This window comes from Lepidothrix coronata, unplaced genomic scaffold, assembly GCF_001604755.1.
Source record: "Lepidothrix coronata isolate B3197 unplaced genomic scaffold, Lepidothrix_coronata-1.0 Scaffold84, whole genome shotgun sequence".
Taxonomy (NCBI): domain Eukaryota; kingdom Metazoa; phylum Chordata; class Aves; order Passeriformes; family Pipridae; genus Lepidothrix; species Lepidothrix coronata.
The window spans coordinates 796,869-815,665 of NW_016690264.1; the positions used below are offsets into that span (position 1 = coordinate 796,869).

The 18,797-nt window shown below is 45.5% G+C and overlaps 1 protein-coding gene across 1 annotated transcript; it reads left to right on the forward strand.

Annotated features, from left to right (window-relative positions):
• The first annotated feature begins 1,012 nt into the window (after positions 1 to 1,012).
• Positions 1,013 to 17,909, forward strand: TPRA1 (transmembrane protein adipocyte associated 1). Its single transcript, XM_017820647.1, has 11 exons — positions 1,013 to 1,055; positions 4,316 to 4,518; positions 4,671 to 4,803; positions 7,457 to 7,543; positions 9,110 to 9,182; positions 10,119 to 10,198; positions 11,328 to 11,438; positions 11,855 to 11,915; positions 12,968 to 13,070; positions 13,705 to 13,785; positions 14,775 to 17,909. The coding sequence occupies exons 2-11, from the start codon at positions 4,328 to 4,330 to the stop codon at positions 15,007 to 15,009; spliced, it is 1,155 nt and encodes a 384-aa protein (XP_017676136.1). The 5' UTR covers positions 1,013 to 1,055; positions 4,316 to 4,327; the 3' UTR covers positions 15,010 to 17,909.
• Positions 17,910 to 18,797: the final 888 nt, after the last annotated feature.

Consider the following 18,797-nt stretch of genomic DNA (forward strand, 5'->3'; position numbering starts at 1 on the left):
AGGTGGGCCGGGAACCCTCTGTGTGTGCTGTTGACTAGAGCAGGGCATGCAAACTTGACCAACATAGGGATCTTCTGAAAGGGTTTAAGCTCTGTACAACAAATTTCAGCTTCCCATAGAAGCAATCCCTGCAGCCACAGGTGAGCCACGGGTAGAAGAAAACAATGCCAGAGTGTATCCTCCAGTCCTTGAAGTGACTCAGATAACAATAATTCTCCCTGAAACTCTGTTCCCTGTCAGACAGCTGTTACGGCTGAGAGTAACGTGCTGGTGGTTAGCTGGTTATTTCCTTTAATTTCCTTTATAAATCTTGGCTCATTTATCACAGTTACTTCCTTGTTTACAATACTTAAACGTCTGTTTCCTCGGTATTTGCACCTTCAATTCCCGCTAATTACTGATTGTATTTTCCTTTAGCAGTTTTTGTCCCAGCCATGCCGAGTTACTTCAGTCAGCTTTAAACTTCCCTTAAAAGCCAAGCTCCCGGGTTGTTAATCATTCTCCTCTGCAGGGACTTATTATCGGATCTCCCTGAATTATTAACTCCTCTGGCTTGCACCTGCAGAATTCCCGCACAGATGTATCATGTTTTCACACACACACAGAAGTGTGTGGCAGTGGGAGCGCTCACCGTTGGGTGGGATGTTGGGCTGTGCAGGCTGGCCTGGGAGGTGCGATCGGGCTGTAAATAACAGAGATTCCAACCCCGCGGTCACCTGGGGACCCGCGGGCGGGGACGGGGCCCCTTAAACAGCGGCGGGAAGCGCCCCTTAGTCCCGCCTCTCGCCTCTTCCCATTGGCTCTCGCCTCTATTTCTCTCGGCCTTTTTGGCCTCTGATTGGCCCTTCTGGCGCGCTCTCGGGGATCGTCTCTCAGTTGTCGCGTCGGGTTCGGCCGACGAGCCCTTCTTGGCGGTCGCGTCTCCGCCCGGTCCCTGCGCGCCGCGCTCGGCCCGCTCTTGAGCGACGGTCCCCGGCTGAGGGGAGCGGCAGGGCCGGGGCTCGGATGGCGGGGCCGGGGCCCCGGGGCTGAGCGGCGGCGGCGGCGCCGGCCGGGTACGAGCGGGACCAGCGGGGCCAGGGCTGGTGGAGCGGGACCAGCGTGGCCAGGGCTGGGGGAGCGGGGCCGGCGGGAGGGGGGTAACGGGGAGGGACAGGTACCGGGGCGCCTCATATCGGGACCGCGGCCCTCCCGGGGCCTCCCCGTGCCGCCCTACGGCATGAGCCGCGGGGCAGCTCTGCCCGGCTGAGGGTGCGATGTGACTGCGGCTGTGCCCCGGCTCTGCTTCCCCGCCTGCCTGGAGCGAGCTGGCCGCGCGCTGTTAGTTTTCTTGCTGCTTGTGCTCCCGCCTTCCAGGGGAATCAAAACCAAAACAACAAGAATTCTCAGGAGACGCGTTTCTGAAATCCACCCCCTGGACCGGGGTTCTCTGCGTGAGCCTTTTGGCTTATTGTTGGTACTTCTGCTATTGGTATTTTGCTTTGGTCGGTTTTTAGTGTTGCGGTAGCTTTCTCTTTTAACCTTAGCTCAGAACGCGATGTGAGAACGAAACTGGGAGAAAAAGAGGTGCTGGTGTTTTTTTCTGGTGCTTTGGACCAGGAATGGGCCAGTTCTCCACATTTTGCTGTAGGCCTTAGCTATTAGAAAAGCATGACCACTGTGCTGTCTAGCTGATGACCTTGGCTGCCCTGTCTTATCATGTTGGATGTTCTGTTGCTCTGCTTTGTGTACACTTCATCTGGGGAGGAATACAAGTACCAGGCTGTAGTGAGCAGCCTGGCTGAGAGGTGAGCTTGATTCCTCTTTGCCCTTTGAAACCTCGTGACTGGACTTCTGTTACGTGTGGCCAACTCCTCTCTTTATCAGCAGCTCTTTGCTGTGGTGTGATAGTTGTGGCTTCTAGTGAAAATAATGGAGACTGTTTGTTCTTTTCGTAAGAAGTTGTTCTAACATAAATTTCTTACAGCTTTATACTCGAGCTCTTTTCAGTGTGACAGCTAGATGGAATTATTTGTCCCAGAAGACATATTAGGAGATTGTGATAGTTTACAGTTGGTGATGTTATTCTGCCCATGGTCTGTGAGGTTTTTCTCTACCTTTTCACGCCTTTTTAAAAAATTGGGTAGAAATTTTCCTGTGTTGGCAAATGTGATCATACTTGCCGTCACTGCTACTGAGATATAGTGCTGTTTCAGAGGAAGAGAATGGAGCAAAATTATGAAGAGAAAATCCTTCTCAACAGTGTCAATTCAGAGGAGTGAGAAGCTGGAGGGAAGAGAGGACACTTGTAGAAATAAGTCTGGAATGTGAAGGTTGTTTACTGGAACCTCTACTTGAACTAGGATTTTTTGGCCCAGGATTTGCCAAAGGCAAAGCTGATCCTTCCAGGTCTGTGTGTTTATTTACAGTGATGTCTCTCGTGCAGCAGAGCACACCACAGTCACGAAAGGAAATCCCAGCTCAGGGAGTCTCTGTCAGCAAGAACGAATTGAAGGGAGGGTTTGTTGGTTGAGGGCGGTATGATTTCCTTGCCTCTTAGAAAACCTGGGAAGAGTTTCAGCCTCTGAAGAGAAATAAGAGCCCGTGACTGACAGTCTTGAGCAATTTGTGGGGAAGGTGCTACTGAACTCCCAAAGCTCAGCAGATGACACGGGGCTCTGCTGATTCCTTCCAACTTGTGAGTCACACAGAACCTCTAAGGGAAAACACCTTCTGAGCCCTGTCATGGGTCTGTCAGTTTTTACCAGTCAAGCCAGGGCTGAAAGTCAAACAGGGAGAATTTTTTTGAGATAAGTCCTGGATTAGTTATAGCACAGACTCCTCGAGTGCTGTCCCTGGCAATGTGCGTCTAAGATGCTGGCTGACAGAGATTTATCTTTTTTGAATCTGCGTTGTCTGTGATCACTTAGGGATTGCCAGGAGAGGTGATTGGACCCTGTGTTTGTATTCAGCTGGTAGCTACTCAAGTACCTTCACAGTGAGGATTGCTGCTTTAGGGTGGGAAAAGGAGAGATTTGCACCAGGTGGTACCTTAAATCAGCAGCAGGCTTAGTAAGGTCAATCAGGCCAAAACTCTAGTATATACTAACTCCTAATCTAAAGTGTTGTGTGCCATAGTCCACCTAAGCTTCCAAGGCAATTGTAGAACCAACAGGGATGAACTGCTGCTGGGGTGACTTCTGCCAATGCCACCAACAAAGCCATGGAGCCCATGGAGTTTTATGGATGGCAGAGCAGAGTGTCCCTTTAACTTCTGGAGGGACAGTTAATGTCACAGCAGTGCAGGGCCTTGAAGGATGGACAGATGGTGGAAAAGCTGTGAATATTCTCTTGGGGAGGCCATGCCAAAATGTTTTGTCAGGGGAATAGGAAGTTCAGGTGTGTCATCTTTCTGAGAGGTGGGAGTGGTGGAAGGTAGGGCAGGCAAAAGAACAGAGTGCCATGACATCAGAATCTTCTGATCCCGACCATAGTGCTCTGCTGCCTGAGGGTCTGACTTAGGAAACCCACTAGGTAGGGCTGCATCTGCGTCTGGGTTTGTAAACTGCTGATGACAATGCTGATTTGTGTCTGAGAAGGGCAATGTAATTGAGACTGGTGGATGTAAAGAAGCTGAAGAACTTTATGCTAACAGGTGCTGTCTTTTCCCAGCCTTACTGCTCTGCTCAAAAACAGAGTAGTTCTGGTGTCTTGCAGAGGGTTAGGAAAAAAATGCTGAATCTTGGCTTTTGCCAGTGTTGGGTTTGAAAGATAAAGACTTTATGCAGTCCCCTTAGGTAGAAGCATGAGAGGCCCTCCCTGCTCTCAGACTGCAGGGTTGGTAACAGCAACAGGTTTTTGGTAAGGACCTTCATCCTTTCTATGTAGTAGTTGAATTCAAATAATTGACTGTAACTTCTTGATCTTGGGAGGTAGAACAATAATGAGTATCCTGGTAAAGCAGGGTTTCTGTCTCCATCTGATGATGCCATGTATTGCTTCTGAGTCTTGATTTCTTCTAGGAATCTGCCAAAGCTCAAAGAATCACAAAACTTAATCCAATGTATTATTACACCATTTTGAATGCGCTTGTTACTCTGATACAAGACAGTGGTTTTGTACTTTCCACCCTAATGGCTGTGTGCAGAGTAAGGGCAGGTGGCCTTTTTATTGTGTAATAGTCTTCCAGATGATGATAATTTGCTGTACCAAGCAGGAAGCAGTTGTGCAGGGGCCTAATGTCAAGGATGTGTTTTTTTACCTCTGACTCACAACTGATTTAATGTTGCTTTCTGTCTTTGCTGTGGTTGTCTTGCCTGTGTTTGACCTGGACCAGAGGGAAGACAGGATGTTCCAGTCCATGATGTCTGTGATGAGATTCTCCATGTCTGACAACATCACACATTCAACTTCCCCTGTGACAGCACCGGATAATGTGACAACTCTGTCCCCGATGACAACGCAGGCGGTCAACGACACGAACATCACTGTGCCACACAAGTGCCTGTTGTTGCTCTATGAGGACATTGGGAAGTCCCGGTGAGTCGGAGGAAATGGGAAAACAGTCTGACCCTGGCCTAAGGGAAGGAGCTTTCTTTCTCAGAGTTCGGATGAGAAGGAGCTGGGGCTGGTGCCTTCCCTTCTAGAGGCTGAAGAACAGGAAGAAAACCTATTTTATTTACTTTTTGCAGAGTCCGCTACTGGGATCTTCTGCTCCTGGTTCCCAATGTGCTTTTCTTTATGTTTCTTCTCTGGAAACTGCCCTCTGCCAGGGCCAAAATCCGGGTCACTTCCAGCCCAATCTTCACTACATTCTACATACTAGTGAGTACGATTCTGTGCCTTTGAATTGATGAGTGTTTTTTTTTATTACCACTCATGAACAATATCACAAACTAGTGGAGAGAACCTAGACTAGCTCTTGCAGGGATAAAATCTGGTTTTTGTTAAAGGTCTACTACAAGAAGTAGACACAGATTTTTTTTTTTCCACTGTTTGAATTCAGCTTTTAATAGATTGTGGGACCACATCTGCTGGATTGGAGTGGATTTTATTCTCCCATGGTGACTTAATTTTTTCTTTTCCTTTTTTCTTCCTTTGTTACTTTCATGTCTTGGAATCCAGTGTCTTATGCTTATGTCATAAATGCAGCTGAGACCCTACCTGAATGTATTCAAAAATGTAATTCAGAAGCTTTATCACAGGTGCTTTTTGCCATCCTGGCTTGGCTCGGTGTGCTTGCTCTTCCTCAGTGACTTTAGTACAGGTTGTAGAAGTGAATGTGTGTTTGAATTGGGTTAGATGGAGGCATCTTTCTCTGGGTACAGGGACTGGCATGGCAAAACCTAAAAAGCTCAAAACCAAATCTGAGCTAGTAGCCTCAACTGAATCTTTGGTGGGAAGTCTTGTTAGCTCTTTCAGGCCAGAAGTGTGGGTACTGGGCTTGTGTACAGTTTTGGATAACCAGGTATACACACAAATGTTTCAACCTTTTAAAAATATTACCAGCCTTTTCCAGTCTGAATTTAAGTCTTCTGTCATGTTTCCAGTAATACACATGGTCAGTAGGAGTTTGTGCCAAAGGCTTTGAAAAGCAAAACTCTTGATAAACCAAAGGGAAGAGAACTGACTTAATACTGTTGCCTTTTTCAAAATGAAGTGAGAAACAAAGTGCTGAAACAGCTGGTTGTGTTTTAACCTCAGCCAGCAACTCAGCCCCAGGCAGCCACTCGCTCACTTCCCTCTGGTGGGACAGGGGAGAGAATCAGAAGAGTAGAAGTAAGAAGTGGAATTTCACAGGTTGAAATAAAGACAGTTTAATAAGTAAAGCAAATGCCATGTACACAGGGAAAGCAAAACAAGGCATTCATTCACCCCTTCCATGGGCAGGCAGGTGTTCAGCCATCCCCAGGAAAGCTGGGCTCCATCACATGTGGTGGTTACTGGAGAAGACAAACACCATTACTCTGAAAGTCCCTTCCTTCCTCCTTCTTCCTGGCTTTATGTGCTGAACATGATGCCATGTGGTGTGGGATATCCTTGGGATCAGTTGGGGTCACCTGTCCCAGCTGTTCTCTCTTAATTTCTTGTGCACCCCCAGCCAACTTGCTGGTGGGGTGGGTTGAGAGGCAGACTCTGTGTAATTGCTGCTCAGCAGTAGCAAAAACATCCCTGTGTTATCAACACAGTCTCCAACACAAATCCAAAATGCAGTCCCATACCAGATACTGGGAAGGCAATTCACTTTCTCCCAGCCAAACCCAGCACACAGTGTGAGAGGAAAATGCTTTCATTCAGTTTGATCTTCTGGAGCATGTTATTGGGAAATGAGGATGGAAGTGTGTTCTGTGAGTATTTCCTTTCAGTTGGCTGTTTTAGCATGTCCTGAAGGAATGCTTTCCTGTGAAGTCAGTGATTAATGTTAACAGACTGGGAAGGGTCTCTACCTGCTTAAAGAGGAAACAAAAAGGATGTGTTCCTCTCCAATGAGTTGTTGCTGCTCTAGAACACCATTATATTCAGGGATCCTTCTTTTTTGTCAGTCTCTTGTCACAGTGTTTTCCACTGCAGGAGGGATTGTTGTTGTACTCTTCTTTCATGCCTTTTCCATCCCCTCTTCCATTAAGGCAGAGATACTCAGCTGTAGGTAACTTATCGGTCATTTCCATTCTCTAGCCAGCTTAGAATCAGCTTGGACTCTTGGTTCCCTGATAGATTTAGCTGTCTTATATCTGCATTGTTAGGATCAGCCTGTGGCTCAGAGAATTTTATCTGGAAAAATCTGATTTTTTGGAGGATAAGTCTGCACAGCAGAGGGTGGATGTATCTAACTGAGCTTTTAATTGTGTAGTATGACTGGGACAGCACAGGGGTTGGTAAATGAGCCTTGCTGAGCTGTCATGCTTAAATGTTATATGAGGTGACTTGGGTATCTCTGTTGCACAGTGCAGCAGGGTAAGATGTTTTTAAGCTATTGGCTGCAGGTGACCTTTCCTCTGTATTCCTGAGCATTGTCAGTGTGGAATGAGAGAACTGCAGGTTTTAGTTTGGTCACAGATCTGATGTGTGATAGCTGGTGTTGAGTGGCTTCTGTTATCTGATGTGATTGATTTAGTCAGACATACCAACCATTTGATCTTGTAATTTGGAGGGATATGTTTTGTATCTCCTTTTTTCTCCTTCCCTGCCCCGTAGAGTGAAGGGTGGGAAGACTGTTTGTAAAGATATGGTTGTAAAGACTGGGTGAGAACGATTCAGAGCTTAGTCTGACAGTTGAGGCAATTTGTTCCTTCCTAAATTCTAAGTCAGCACTCCTATATCTAACAAGTCTGAGGAATCTTTTTCAGGAAATTACTCTCTTAGTACACATTATCAGGTTCGAAAGCTGACCTGCAAATGGTATTCCAGAAGGGTTTCTGGTCACTACTGCATATGTGCCTTTTGACATGAGCTCGCTTTTGTTATCTTTTTTTCGCAGGTATTTGTGGTGGCTTTAGTTGGTATTGCCCGTGCTGTTGTCTCCATGACTGTGAGTGCCTCTGATGCTGCCACAGTTGCTGACAAGGTAGGTGCAACACTGACTTTAGAGGCTCTGCTTTGTGCAGTTCTAATCACAGCAATCTGCTCTGGCTTCCCTCTTATGTGCATACAAGAAGAATGTGGTTTTTTGCAGTATTCATGGCTATGTGTACTATGGAATCCTGTTCTAATAACTGCACCTAAATCATCACAACATCCAGGGCTGTAAAACAATGGATTTCCTAAAATAGGTGCACAAATAGTGGCAGCCAAAGTTTCCTGTTGCAGGGGTGAAACGATTCTGCTCTGCAAGCGGTAAATATTCAGATACATTAGTGAATAGGCAAGACCTGGTCTTTGTTACTCTTGCATTATTCAAGTGACTCTTTGAAAATGTTTAATTTTTTTGTATTGAATGCAAATAAAACTAAATTCCCTTTTGACACTGACACCTGAATGTCCTTGCAGATGCTGAGCACAGGATGAACCCTTAGCAAACAGGAAATAGCTTTGTATGTGCTGTTACTTTGTAGTCATTTGACTTGTAGGAAAATAGTGCTTAAACCATAAAGCTCTGCAGTTCTTGAGCTTTTAGAGAAAGAGGAGCCATCCACACCATACAGGTCATCTGGCTTTATTCTCTGGGGTCACTGTGATTCTTTTGCTTTTCCCTTTAATGTTACCTGTCAAAGCATTGTGAAGTGCTGCTTGTGGTAAGTGGCTGGATGTTTGTAGCATTTTCATTCACCTCCATTGAACAGATGTAGGTCCAGGACTTGAATAATGAAGAAGAGGTGGGAAAGTGCTTTTCTTCAGCTCTGGTGCTGCTGATAAGTGCACCTTGCTGGGAAGTCATATAGCAAGACACATACTCAGTCAGTTTTTCCTGTAAACATGTGTTTTGTCCTGTCCATTGTGTGTTCTCACATATATATACACACACAGTGTATTTGCTGAGATTAGAAGTGTCTCATCAAATGCCTCTTAAAATATTATGTATTTTCAAGAGAGAGTACTGTTCAGCATTCAGAGGAAAAGGATTAACAAGCCAGAATCTGCATTCTTGTTCTAGATTTGACACTGATTTATTGCATGACTCCCTGGAAAGTTGCCTCACCTGCTGTTTTATTAGTCTTGTTTCACCAAATAAAACATGAGACTGCAAATAACAAGGTGGAAAAGGAGGGATAGGATTGAATATGCTTTAGATTTAAGAATTAGTAGCTTTCTAAGAGGAAGAATACAGAGTTTGTCCAGGCGTATTTGCTACTTTAAGAACTTCTGAGGTCGTCATGGGTTTGTGCTCCTTGGGAGCACAGCAGAAAGAACACATCTGAGACAAGTGACAGATCCTCAGCTGGGGCAAACTGTGGCCACTTCCTCTCTCTGTTGACTTGCTCTTTGCTCGCTCCCACCCAAGTGTTCTGTTTCACAGACACGAACAGGACTTGCAACAAGCATGTGATCAGTATCCCTACAAAGCATGAGGAGGGCTTGTGGAAGTGACCTGCTCCATTCAGAGGCTGCCATCCCTTGGAGTTTTGCTGTATTAACTTCTAAATGGTTCCTGGCTCCACCTAATCATGTTTGTCTGGTTTCTGTTATCCATCAGATCCTGTGGGAGATCACGAGGTTCTTCCTTCTGGCGATTGAGCTGAGTGTGGTGATTCTAGGCCTTGCCTTTGGTACGTGTCAGGAGGTTTTCGAGTGCTTTGAATGTTTTCTATTCCCTTTCTTTCCACAGAGGCTGCATCTATAAGTTCATGGAGATGCTGATACTATAAAGCAAAGAAACTTTAGAATAAATACAAAGGACAGAGTGGAGAGTTTTAGTTAGAAGTGGTTGAGAGCCTGATTATATTTACAGATCTATGGCTTGTGTGATTGAAAGACTTATATGTGCTTTGTTTGTCCTGCATGCATATGCTGAGAGAGTGCATAGCTTAGGTAAATAAGTCTTATGCCAAGATCAACAGTCTGATCTTTACGTCAACCACATTTTAGTTAAGATGGTTCCTTTGGGGTCCCATCTATCCCCTATATTGCATCCTTGGTTGGTTTGATTCCATCCTGCCTTCATTCAAATGCTTTAACTGTACCTGCAATCTGTAATTCTATTTCTTTCAGTTGTGCAACTAAAAATGCCTCTTCCTGTGCATCAGAGGTAGAGGAGAGGGATTGGAATGTGGGTTACTGCCAATGGAACACCTGAGCAGTAACTTTTTCATCTTTTGAGGAGCTTCTGGAGACTACCTGCTCCAGCATATGCCAGTACAGATTTCTCTAACTCAGACTCCCATCAACTCTTTTTCCTGAGAAGAAGCTTTACAATATCTCAGTGTATACTGTAGTCATTCCTGAATTTTTTTTTTCTAACCCCAGCAAAAAGACTTAGTCCTTTTCTCTATATTATTGTGGACAGGAGGAAAGCAAGTTAAAATCTCTTGTTTTATAAATATTATTTAGTCTGTAAAAGGCTCAACTCTCCAAACAGGGTTAAGTGAACTTTTACCTTCCCTTGAAGGCCGCTGCAAATACAAGTATTGGTTCTGAAAAAAACCTGATTTTTTAACCAGTGTTGGGGTTACATCCTGAGTCACTTCTGTACTCCTTAATTACAGGTCACCTGGAGAGCAAGTCAAGTGTGAAACGTGTACTGGCAATCACTACTGTGCTGTCTCTGGCATATTCTGTCACCCAGGTGAGTATGTTGGAGCAGAAGGATTAGTCTTTGCAAAAGAGGGGACTTTCCTTGAAGAGTAAGCAGTTAAGTGTGTGACTCCTATCTGGAAGTGGCAGCTTTGCTCTCTGGATGAGGTTTTGGAGGAAAATGGCATGCTTGTGGCAATGTATAAGCAGATGGTATCTGCTTGTCCTCTTTACTGCATGAATAGTTCAGCCAAGGTGAAGAAATAAGATGAGGTTTACATGGATTGCCTTGTTTAGTGAACCTTGGAACAGGAGTGAGGTTTTCCACATCTGAGCCACAAGTTGTGAATCTGCCCTCAAGGGCCATGAAAACTAGATGGAGGAACCTGAGGTGTGCTTGCCAGGTAAGGGCACTGCAGTAGCCTCTTGTCTGCTGACTCTCTGAGAGCTGAGAGCTCTTGCTACTCTTCAAACTAGCAGCTGGCTTGCTAGCTCAGTCTATTAGTCATGTCTTCATGTATCTGAACAATGCAATCTGTGTCTGGGTTTATTCTCCTCCCTTTGGCAGTGGTCAGCCCTGTGTCTCTGTGCTCGGGGCAGCCCCAGAGTAACACACAGATCTTTGTTCTGTGACGAGGCTCTTGCCTGTGCAGGCCGTGAGCTGATCATTACCACATGATAAAGCTGGAGGAGCCTCATTAAATGTCAAGTGTTCGAGCTGTATCTGGGTTCAGTAGTGCTTACAAGCACTTTTCACTTTCTGAGTGGTAGCTTCTATTCATGCCGTTTTCAGAAATTTAGGTGAGTGAGACAGTATCCTTTCCCAAGTTGTCTGTGTTCTGGATATTTCAACAGAAGGGTCTACTCTCAGGATAGAATGGAGCTCTCAGCCTATTTCAGATGGACAACTGCTTGCAGCCCCCATCCACTCAGTCTCCTGGAATGTCATTGATACCAGTTTCCTTCAGATGCAGATTCCTGCCATTTTCCCCCCCTCACTTCTTGTCTTCAGTTTCTTCCTCTTCTGTGTGAGCTTAACTTGGTCTTAGCTGGGCAATGGTTGGGTCTTGGGGGGCAGGCCAGCTGTTGTCTGAACTTCTTTAAACACAGTGTCCCTTGTCCAGACATGGATTTCAGTGAAGATACTGTAACAGAATCATTTGGTGCCACTTCTCTCCTAGGGCACCCTGGAAATCCTGTACCCTGATGCCCACCTCTCAGCAGAAGACTTTAACATCTATGGCCATGGAGGGAGACACTTTTGGCTTGCCAGCTCCTGTTTCTTCTTTCTGGTACTGGGAATGTGTTATGCACTGTGACAGCTGCTTTGTACTTTCTAAATGGAGCAAGGAGGGTGATTTGTGTACAGTAATGCCCTGCTCCCCCTCCTGCCTCATACAGCACAGCATTGATGCTTCTCGTGATAGGAAAGCTGAGGCAATAAAGGTGCAGTGAGAGTACTGTAAGCTGGGGCAGCTAAATTACAGCTTAGATGTTCTTCCCTCCCTCGTTTGTCAGTGACCAGCAGTTTTGTGCTGATAAGGGTGAGTTGTGGGGCCTTCACATCTGCATGGGGTTAAATATCAGGGGGTTTGTGCCTCTGCCCAGAGACATCTAGGGAGTGCGCGATACCATAGACCATCCCTGCAAAGATTGCTGAGTTCAGTTGCCAAACAGCCTTGGAACTGTTAGTTCTTTGTCTCAACAGGTCTATTCCTTGGTGGTGATTCTTCCAAAAACTCCTCTGAAAGACCGAATTTCTTTGCCCTGTAAGTAACTGTAGCGTTTTCCATAGTATAGATGGAGACAGTGCCAGGATAAAGGATAGGTGGGAGTGAGAGGTTCCTGTATGTGTTTGTGCTGCAGATGCATTCCACTGTCTCAGGGTACAGATAACGTAGCAAAGGACCGATAACTTATCCCTGGAAAAAATAGTATGTTGTGCCTTTTGGAGAGCAGAGTAAGAGCAATTACACTGCTGCTTCAGTAGCTAAACAATTACATTAAGGAAACAAGACCTACTGCTCAGTTAATGATACAGGTGTAATGTAAATATATAATCTTCTGAGAGACCTAAGAAAGGACTTCTTAATAACAGCTTCCTTTGAAATGCATACATGATATTAAAGTGTGCATGCTGGTCATTCCCTGGGAAGGAAAGGCTAAATGGGAGCTACTCAATAATCTTTATCTGGGCTTTTACTTTATTATGATGCTTCTTTTTTTTTTTTTTCCTTTTGTTATGGTTGCAGAATATCTGCAATCCTTGAACAGAGCTGTTAGTAAGGTGTTTGCATTGAGCTCTTCTCTCTCTAACTAGTCTTGGCATCTGTGTGTGGGTACCCTGAGGGAGGGGGTATGTATGGCACAGGCACAGGTTCTGGACCTGATCTACCTAGTGTCCAGAATGCCCTGCTGCTCCTGCTGGGGTCTCCTGAGCAATTTTATTAGTGTTTTGTGTTGGAAGGGCACAGTTTCTGACTCAGCTGGGTTTTTTGTTTGTTTTTCTTGCATTTAATTATGTGACTGACACTGGTTCCAGATGCTTGCCAATTAAATCTTCGCATGTGTTGCCATAACCGTATGTTTTCAAAACCCATCTTATGAGTGTATACACGTGCAGGAGGCTATGGTTTAGTCCATTAAACCACCATCAATCCTGCTGGCACGGGACAGGGAAATGCAGTCTTAATTCTTCAGGAGTTCTTAAAGAGACAAGGTGGTGAGATGCTTGTGTTGGGTTTGGCATCTCTGTCAAACAGATTTTCATTGGGCTGGTGTTTGGGGTTGAGCTTCATCTGTGTCCATGTCTTTCCCACAGCCCGGAAGAGTTTTTATATTTATGCTGCCATCCTGGCACTGCTGAACCTGGTGCAGGGCCTGGGCAGTGCCCTCCTCTGTGTGGATATCATAGAAGGACTGTGGTATGTATGCTGAGGGAGGAGGTCTGCATCCCTGTATCTTGTGTTGCTTTTGGGTGTCCTTCAGCACTGCCTCTCCCAAGAAAACAAAGCTGTGCTGTGTTCCTAAGAAGGAATAAACCTGTTGATTCTGTTTTGTGCCAAATCACCTTAAGTGGTCAGGAAACTCAGAGTGGAGAGGTTGTGGAGCTTCATGTGCTGCAGTGGTCTCGAGGTGGTGAGTGAGAGTAATAGCTTATATCCACTGATGTCTGGCCATTGGCTCACATTTAATAGGTAATAAGGGAGGAAATAGTCTGTTTGCTAGAAATATGGAGACACCCTTATTCATAGCTGGGGTCTTGTTCTTGCAGGGATCAGTGTCATGTCTGCAGGTCAAAATTGGGAGCACTTGAGACTGCTCTTGGTCAGACCTTGGGTTTTGTCATGGTTCCCTCTGAGTGTTTAAGAGCAGTGACAGATTCTGATGACAATATCTGATACTTTGCATCAGTTTAAATTTGTTTAGCACGAGACTTTTTATGTTCTCTGGACACTAGAGGGAAATTGGATCATTCTGGGGGAATGTGGCTGGTGTTAACCAGCTGTATTATGCTTGAATGCTAAATCCCTTCATGTTCCCTTTTGCTGTTGACAGCTGTGTTGATGCTACCACGTTCCTTTACTTCAGCTTTTTTGCACCTCTCATCTATGTGGCATTCCTGAAAGGCTTCTTTGGGTAAGTAGCCAGGAACAGGAGTTTAGAGGGTATATACTGTCATTTAATTGTTTTGCACACAAGTTTTCTCCATCTGTACAACAATAAAGACAGCAACTACAATGCCAGTTGGAGAAGCAGTTTTAATTTCTGCCCTTGAAGATTTCTGAGGATCACTTCTTCAGCCTTGGCATCCCCTGTAGTACAAAGTTTTTCTGCTGAAGTTGGTAGCTGAATGGTTAGTGACGGATTAAGTCCTGGAAGGTTAAATGGTCTTCCGGTTGGGTTTTGGGATAGTTTTGTAGAAAGGATCTGGGGGTCAGGTAGCTCTTTGACTGCAAGGTCTCTGTGATAGGCCCGAGAATCACCAGTGAGAAGCCCTGGGAAGGGCGATTCCTGGGCCGGGGTTGCCGCCTTGTGGCCACTCACGGGAAATGCACCTTGGTCAGGAAACCCGAGTGGTTTAGCGCAGGCTTGTCCATAAGCACGAAACAGCAGGCTTTAAAAATAACTGAGAACGTAAAGTACTTTTAAAATCTAAAAATGAACCTCTACTTCCTTTTGAAATTAGAAGGGAACACTGTCTGGAGTTAGAGGTGGAAACTGGTGATCCACAGTGTTTGTATTTTGGTTTTCCTGATGTGCACAGATGGAACTTGAGGTGGACTCCTGTTCTGACTCCTTTTAGTGTCAGTAGCCAAGCTACTGTTGAGTCCAGTAGTGTTTGAATGCTTTTGCCCTCAGTAATTGAAAACTCCCAAAGATGAGGATGCTTTTCCCACAGCAGAGTCAGAATTCTACCATTTTTATTTCACTTAGGTCTTCATCCAAAGCTTTGTTTAGTACTCTATGGCAGTTACTCTGCCATAAATTTCTATGCTGAAAGCTCATGTGAGGAGTGTTTAGGGTCTGAATGCCCAATTTCTTAATGCTGCTGAGTTTCAGTTAAGGATAGGTGGCTTTGATACCACGTTGCTTAAACATGCATTTTAAATCTTTAATCACTCCAGGTCTGAACCGAAGATCCTTTTCTCCTACAAATGTCAGGTGGATGAACCTGAGGATGTGGATGTGCACCTGCCCCACCCTTATGCTGTTGCCAAGAAGGAAGGAATGGATTCTGCGTTCTACTCGAGCACTCAGATTGACACCACAGCCTACCTGGATGACGTGGCCTCCATGCCATACCACGTGGGCAGCATCAACAGCATAGACAGTGACCGCTGGAAAGCCATCAATGCCTGAGGCAGGGCACCTGCTTCACATGATTATCTCATTCCTTTCCTTCCAAACTCCCTGATACCACAGCTGTCCACTGGAAATCTGTCCTTGGCTATCTGCCATGGCTTTCTTCTTTTCCTTAGGATTTCCAAAACCTATTGTGGAACTAAGTTGGCAGCCCAAACCCTTTTGGAAAGAACACTTTCTCTTGCTACCTGAGAACAGTTTTGTTCATACTCCTGTAAACACTGAACTTCCCTGATCCTCTGTGTTCCAGATGTGAATATGATTCAGAAGACAGCCCTGGCTGGCACCTCTTCCTTTTCAGTGACTGAAAGCACTTGTCTGCCAATAAGGGGAATGTTGTTTAGGGATGAGGGTGTTGATTTGACTGCTGTATTGTACATATATAGAAAGAGTTTGATGGTTGAAACCAAAGATGGTCTTCCTGGCTTTTTCAGGCAGCATGACTGCCTGTGTCCTGCCATAATGCAACAGCATAGGTGATGATAGCAGTGTCTGAAGAGGGAAACTGATCACTGGGGCTCATCCCTGGTTGCAGCTAACGCTGGTGAAAATCGTGAATTGAAGTTGCTAGTGGTTAAAAGGAGTGTTCTGAGTGCGTGGGCAAAAAGAGGTATGAAGAGGAATGAACTGTTCCCTGTGCCTGGGGAGCATTTGGGGGAGGCTGGTAGCTCACAGCATGGATGTGAAGTGACTGAACAGTAGGGAGACAGAAGGACAGACAGTGCTGCTGTCTAGCTGAGCTGAAGGAGCTGTGAAACAGTCTGTGGAGGCTGTAGTGCTGTGCATTTGAGCTCACAGGAAAATTTAAGTAACAACATTGAGTCAGGGCTGAGTTTCAAGAATAAAACCTGTGACGTAAGTGCATTTGTACCCTGCTTCATGGCTCTGGCAGGGGCTTGGAGATTGCTAGGAAGGAGGAAGCTGACTCTGCAGATGAAGGCTCCAGAGATGTTCAGGTGCTTGAGGCAGAGCAGAAGCCCATGATGAGTCCGAGCTGTCGGTATTTAGTGACTAGAAACTCTCAAACACCTTAGGCGTGCTAGAATCGAACTGGCTGGTGTGCTATGGTGGGAGACAAGTGGGAGATGGATGTGTTTCTTTGGGAGTGTCCTCTGATATTGCTGTTCAGATCCCCAGATTTTTGCTGATCTGAGAAAGTTTTATGGCTCGATATGTTGAAAATACTTATATGCATGTGGAAAGCAGTTAATTTAAAGACTGTTTTGAACTTCTTATTAACCTCTTCCATGCTGGAAAAGGGACTATCATCTGAGCTGTCTGGCATGCAGTTTCAAGACATGGTGTGTTCCAACGCAGGGATTGTTCATCTGAAAGCTGCATCAGTTTGGTTTCTGGGACATACTGTGTATGAAGATGTGTATTCTCTGGTTTTGGAGGTGCTTTCCTACTTGAGTCCTCTAGGTAGGTGGAGATCTGCTATAAGCAATAGCAGCTTTTCTCTAGAGGTGGAAGAAAGAGGGAATTTGAAATACTGGGGACCGTGTGAATCTCTTGCCTCAACTTACTGCTGTTTATGAAGAATATTGAGGTAAGAGTTGCTGGGAAATTGTCATGTGGGGTGCAGCATGGAGGTGTTAGTTTGGATCATGAGCAGGTAGAGGAAAGCATTTGCTACCAGGTGTTCCCACCATAGGGAAAGAAAACATGGGTAAGAACAAGAAGTTCATATTGGTTCCTAAAACTATGCAGGCCCTTTTCTTATCTTATTTTGTTAATGAGCAATGCAGCCTCTCTGTCTGCCTGTGGACTTTGCCCTGCAGGCCTCTAAGTAGCACTAGCACCTTGAAAACAAACAATGCTTCCCCCCACACACTTTTTTGTTTTATTTTATTTTTGATGAAAAAAGGCTTCCATTTGTCTGTGTGTGAGAGTGAAGTTGTCTCCTGTAGGTCACAGCCTTTCACGTTTCCCTTCCATGCAATGACTGTGTAAGGGCTGGACAAACAACTGGCCAAGTCAGCCCTTGCCATGTTAGAGAAGTGTTCCAGGCTCCTCTGTCACTGCTGTCAGTTGGCCTGAGCCATGCTGGACTGCTTGCTCTGAAAGGGATGGATGATGTGGTGCCTGAATTGTCCTGCTGCTGCTCCTACTGCTGCTTTACAACACTGATCCCAAGCTGCTGTTCCTTTGAAAGGGTGGGGAAACCTGTAAAGCTTCCCTGGAGTTGGTGGGCCTTGGACAGAGCTAAGAGATACGAAGGTCTCAAAGCAGTCAGGAAACAAAGGAGCAATGGCTTTTTCATCCCAAGGAGTTTTTGCTGGCAGGACTTCAGTATTTCTAGTGTGTCCCATATTCTGCTGCTGAGGAGTTTCTGCACTAGGTCATGGACTGACCTTCCCCCTGTTGTATATTTATGTATATATAATGCTTTGGGCCATTTTCAAAGTTCTTGAGCAGAAGAGTGTTATGTGTGTGGGGGGGTGGTAAAAAGAGAGAAAATATAGAATAAATGTATATTTTTGTTTGTAAAATAAAATTAAGTTTGGCATAATTGGTCACACTTTATTTCTGAAATGAGACGTATTGTGGAGAAAAAATAACTTGCGGATTTAAAAAAAAAATTCCTGAACAAATATTGCAGATAATAATGGAATAACATGATGTCCTTTTGTCAGAGATGGATATTTCCTTCTTGGAAGGCTATTACTAGGCCAGGTGATGACTGTGCAGAGTGGTCTCCAGATTTAAGTAACTGTCAGTGAAACCTTTGACTCCTCGGTAACTAGGTGTTGCTGTTCCTGGGCATGTCTAGCACTGGGGCCTTTGCTATAGGATATTTTTCTCTGTTGCTTGGGTAAAGCCTTATGTGGAAGTTGGAGATGACTCTTGCTTATTTCTTATTCTAGGCTTTGAAATAAACCCTGTGTGTCAGGACATTTTCTGGCTGCTGGGAGAATGTGATTCTGTGGTTTCATGACAGCTGAGTAACAGCTCGGTGTGCTGGCAGGGGTCAGTACCCCTCAGGTTCTCTTTGATGGCCAGGTGAGCTTCATCTCTGCCTTGGGATTGGGTCATGCCCTTGTGCAATAAGACCTTTTAGAGCTCCTTCCAGGCTCCCTGGAGAAAGCTGTGGGAGAGCTGCCTTAGGAGGTGCTACTGCTGGAGGTAACTTGGATGGGATCCTCTGCTCCTGTGCAGGTGGAAAGTGTTTGTTACAGTACAGCTCCTCTGCCGTTATCACAGCTGCTTCCATGTCAGTGTCCCACAGCTCATGGGCCCTGCTGGGCATCCTTGGGGATCGCAGGAAGGCATGGCTGCAGGTGTGATGTGCAGTTTTGTTTGCCTTTGCCTACTCTCCCTGCTGGATCTTTGCCACCTGGCTGGAGTTACACCTGAAAAGGGCCTAAGGAAGGGTGACAGGGTGACAAGTCATGGAAAGACTTCTGGAGGAGTAATTACTGGTTAAAAACTCACCAGCCTGGAAGAGCAGTGGTGCAGGTCTGTGAAACCCTTAGAGGACAAAGGAGGTGAGTAAGGAATGACTGCTTTTCCGGTACAAAAGCTGAGTGCCATCAGGTGGAGTGAGCAGGTGGCAGATGAGAAATGAACAGGAGGCAGGTGAGTGTGTTCTGGGAGGGAGCTTTAGCCAGACCTTTGCTTTTCACTGGCTGTGTGGGGTGCTTGTGTTGTGCAAACAGCTGACACAGTGCCCTTGAATCAAGAACTCGAGCAATGGGCCGAGTCCTCAGCACACAAGGTACTGCACAAATAACACAAACACCCCCTGCTTCCAGGAATGTGCTCTAGAAGAGGCCTGGATATCT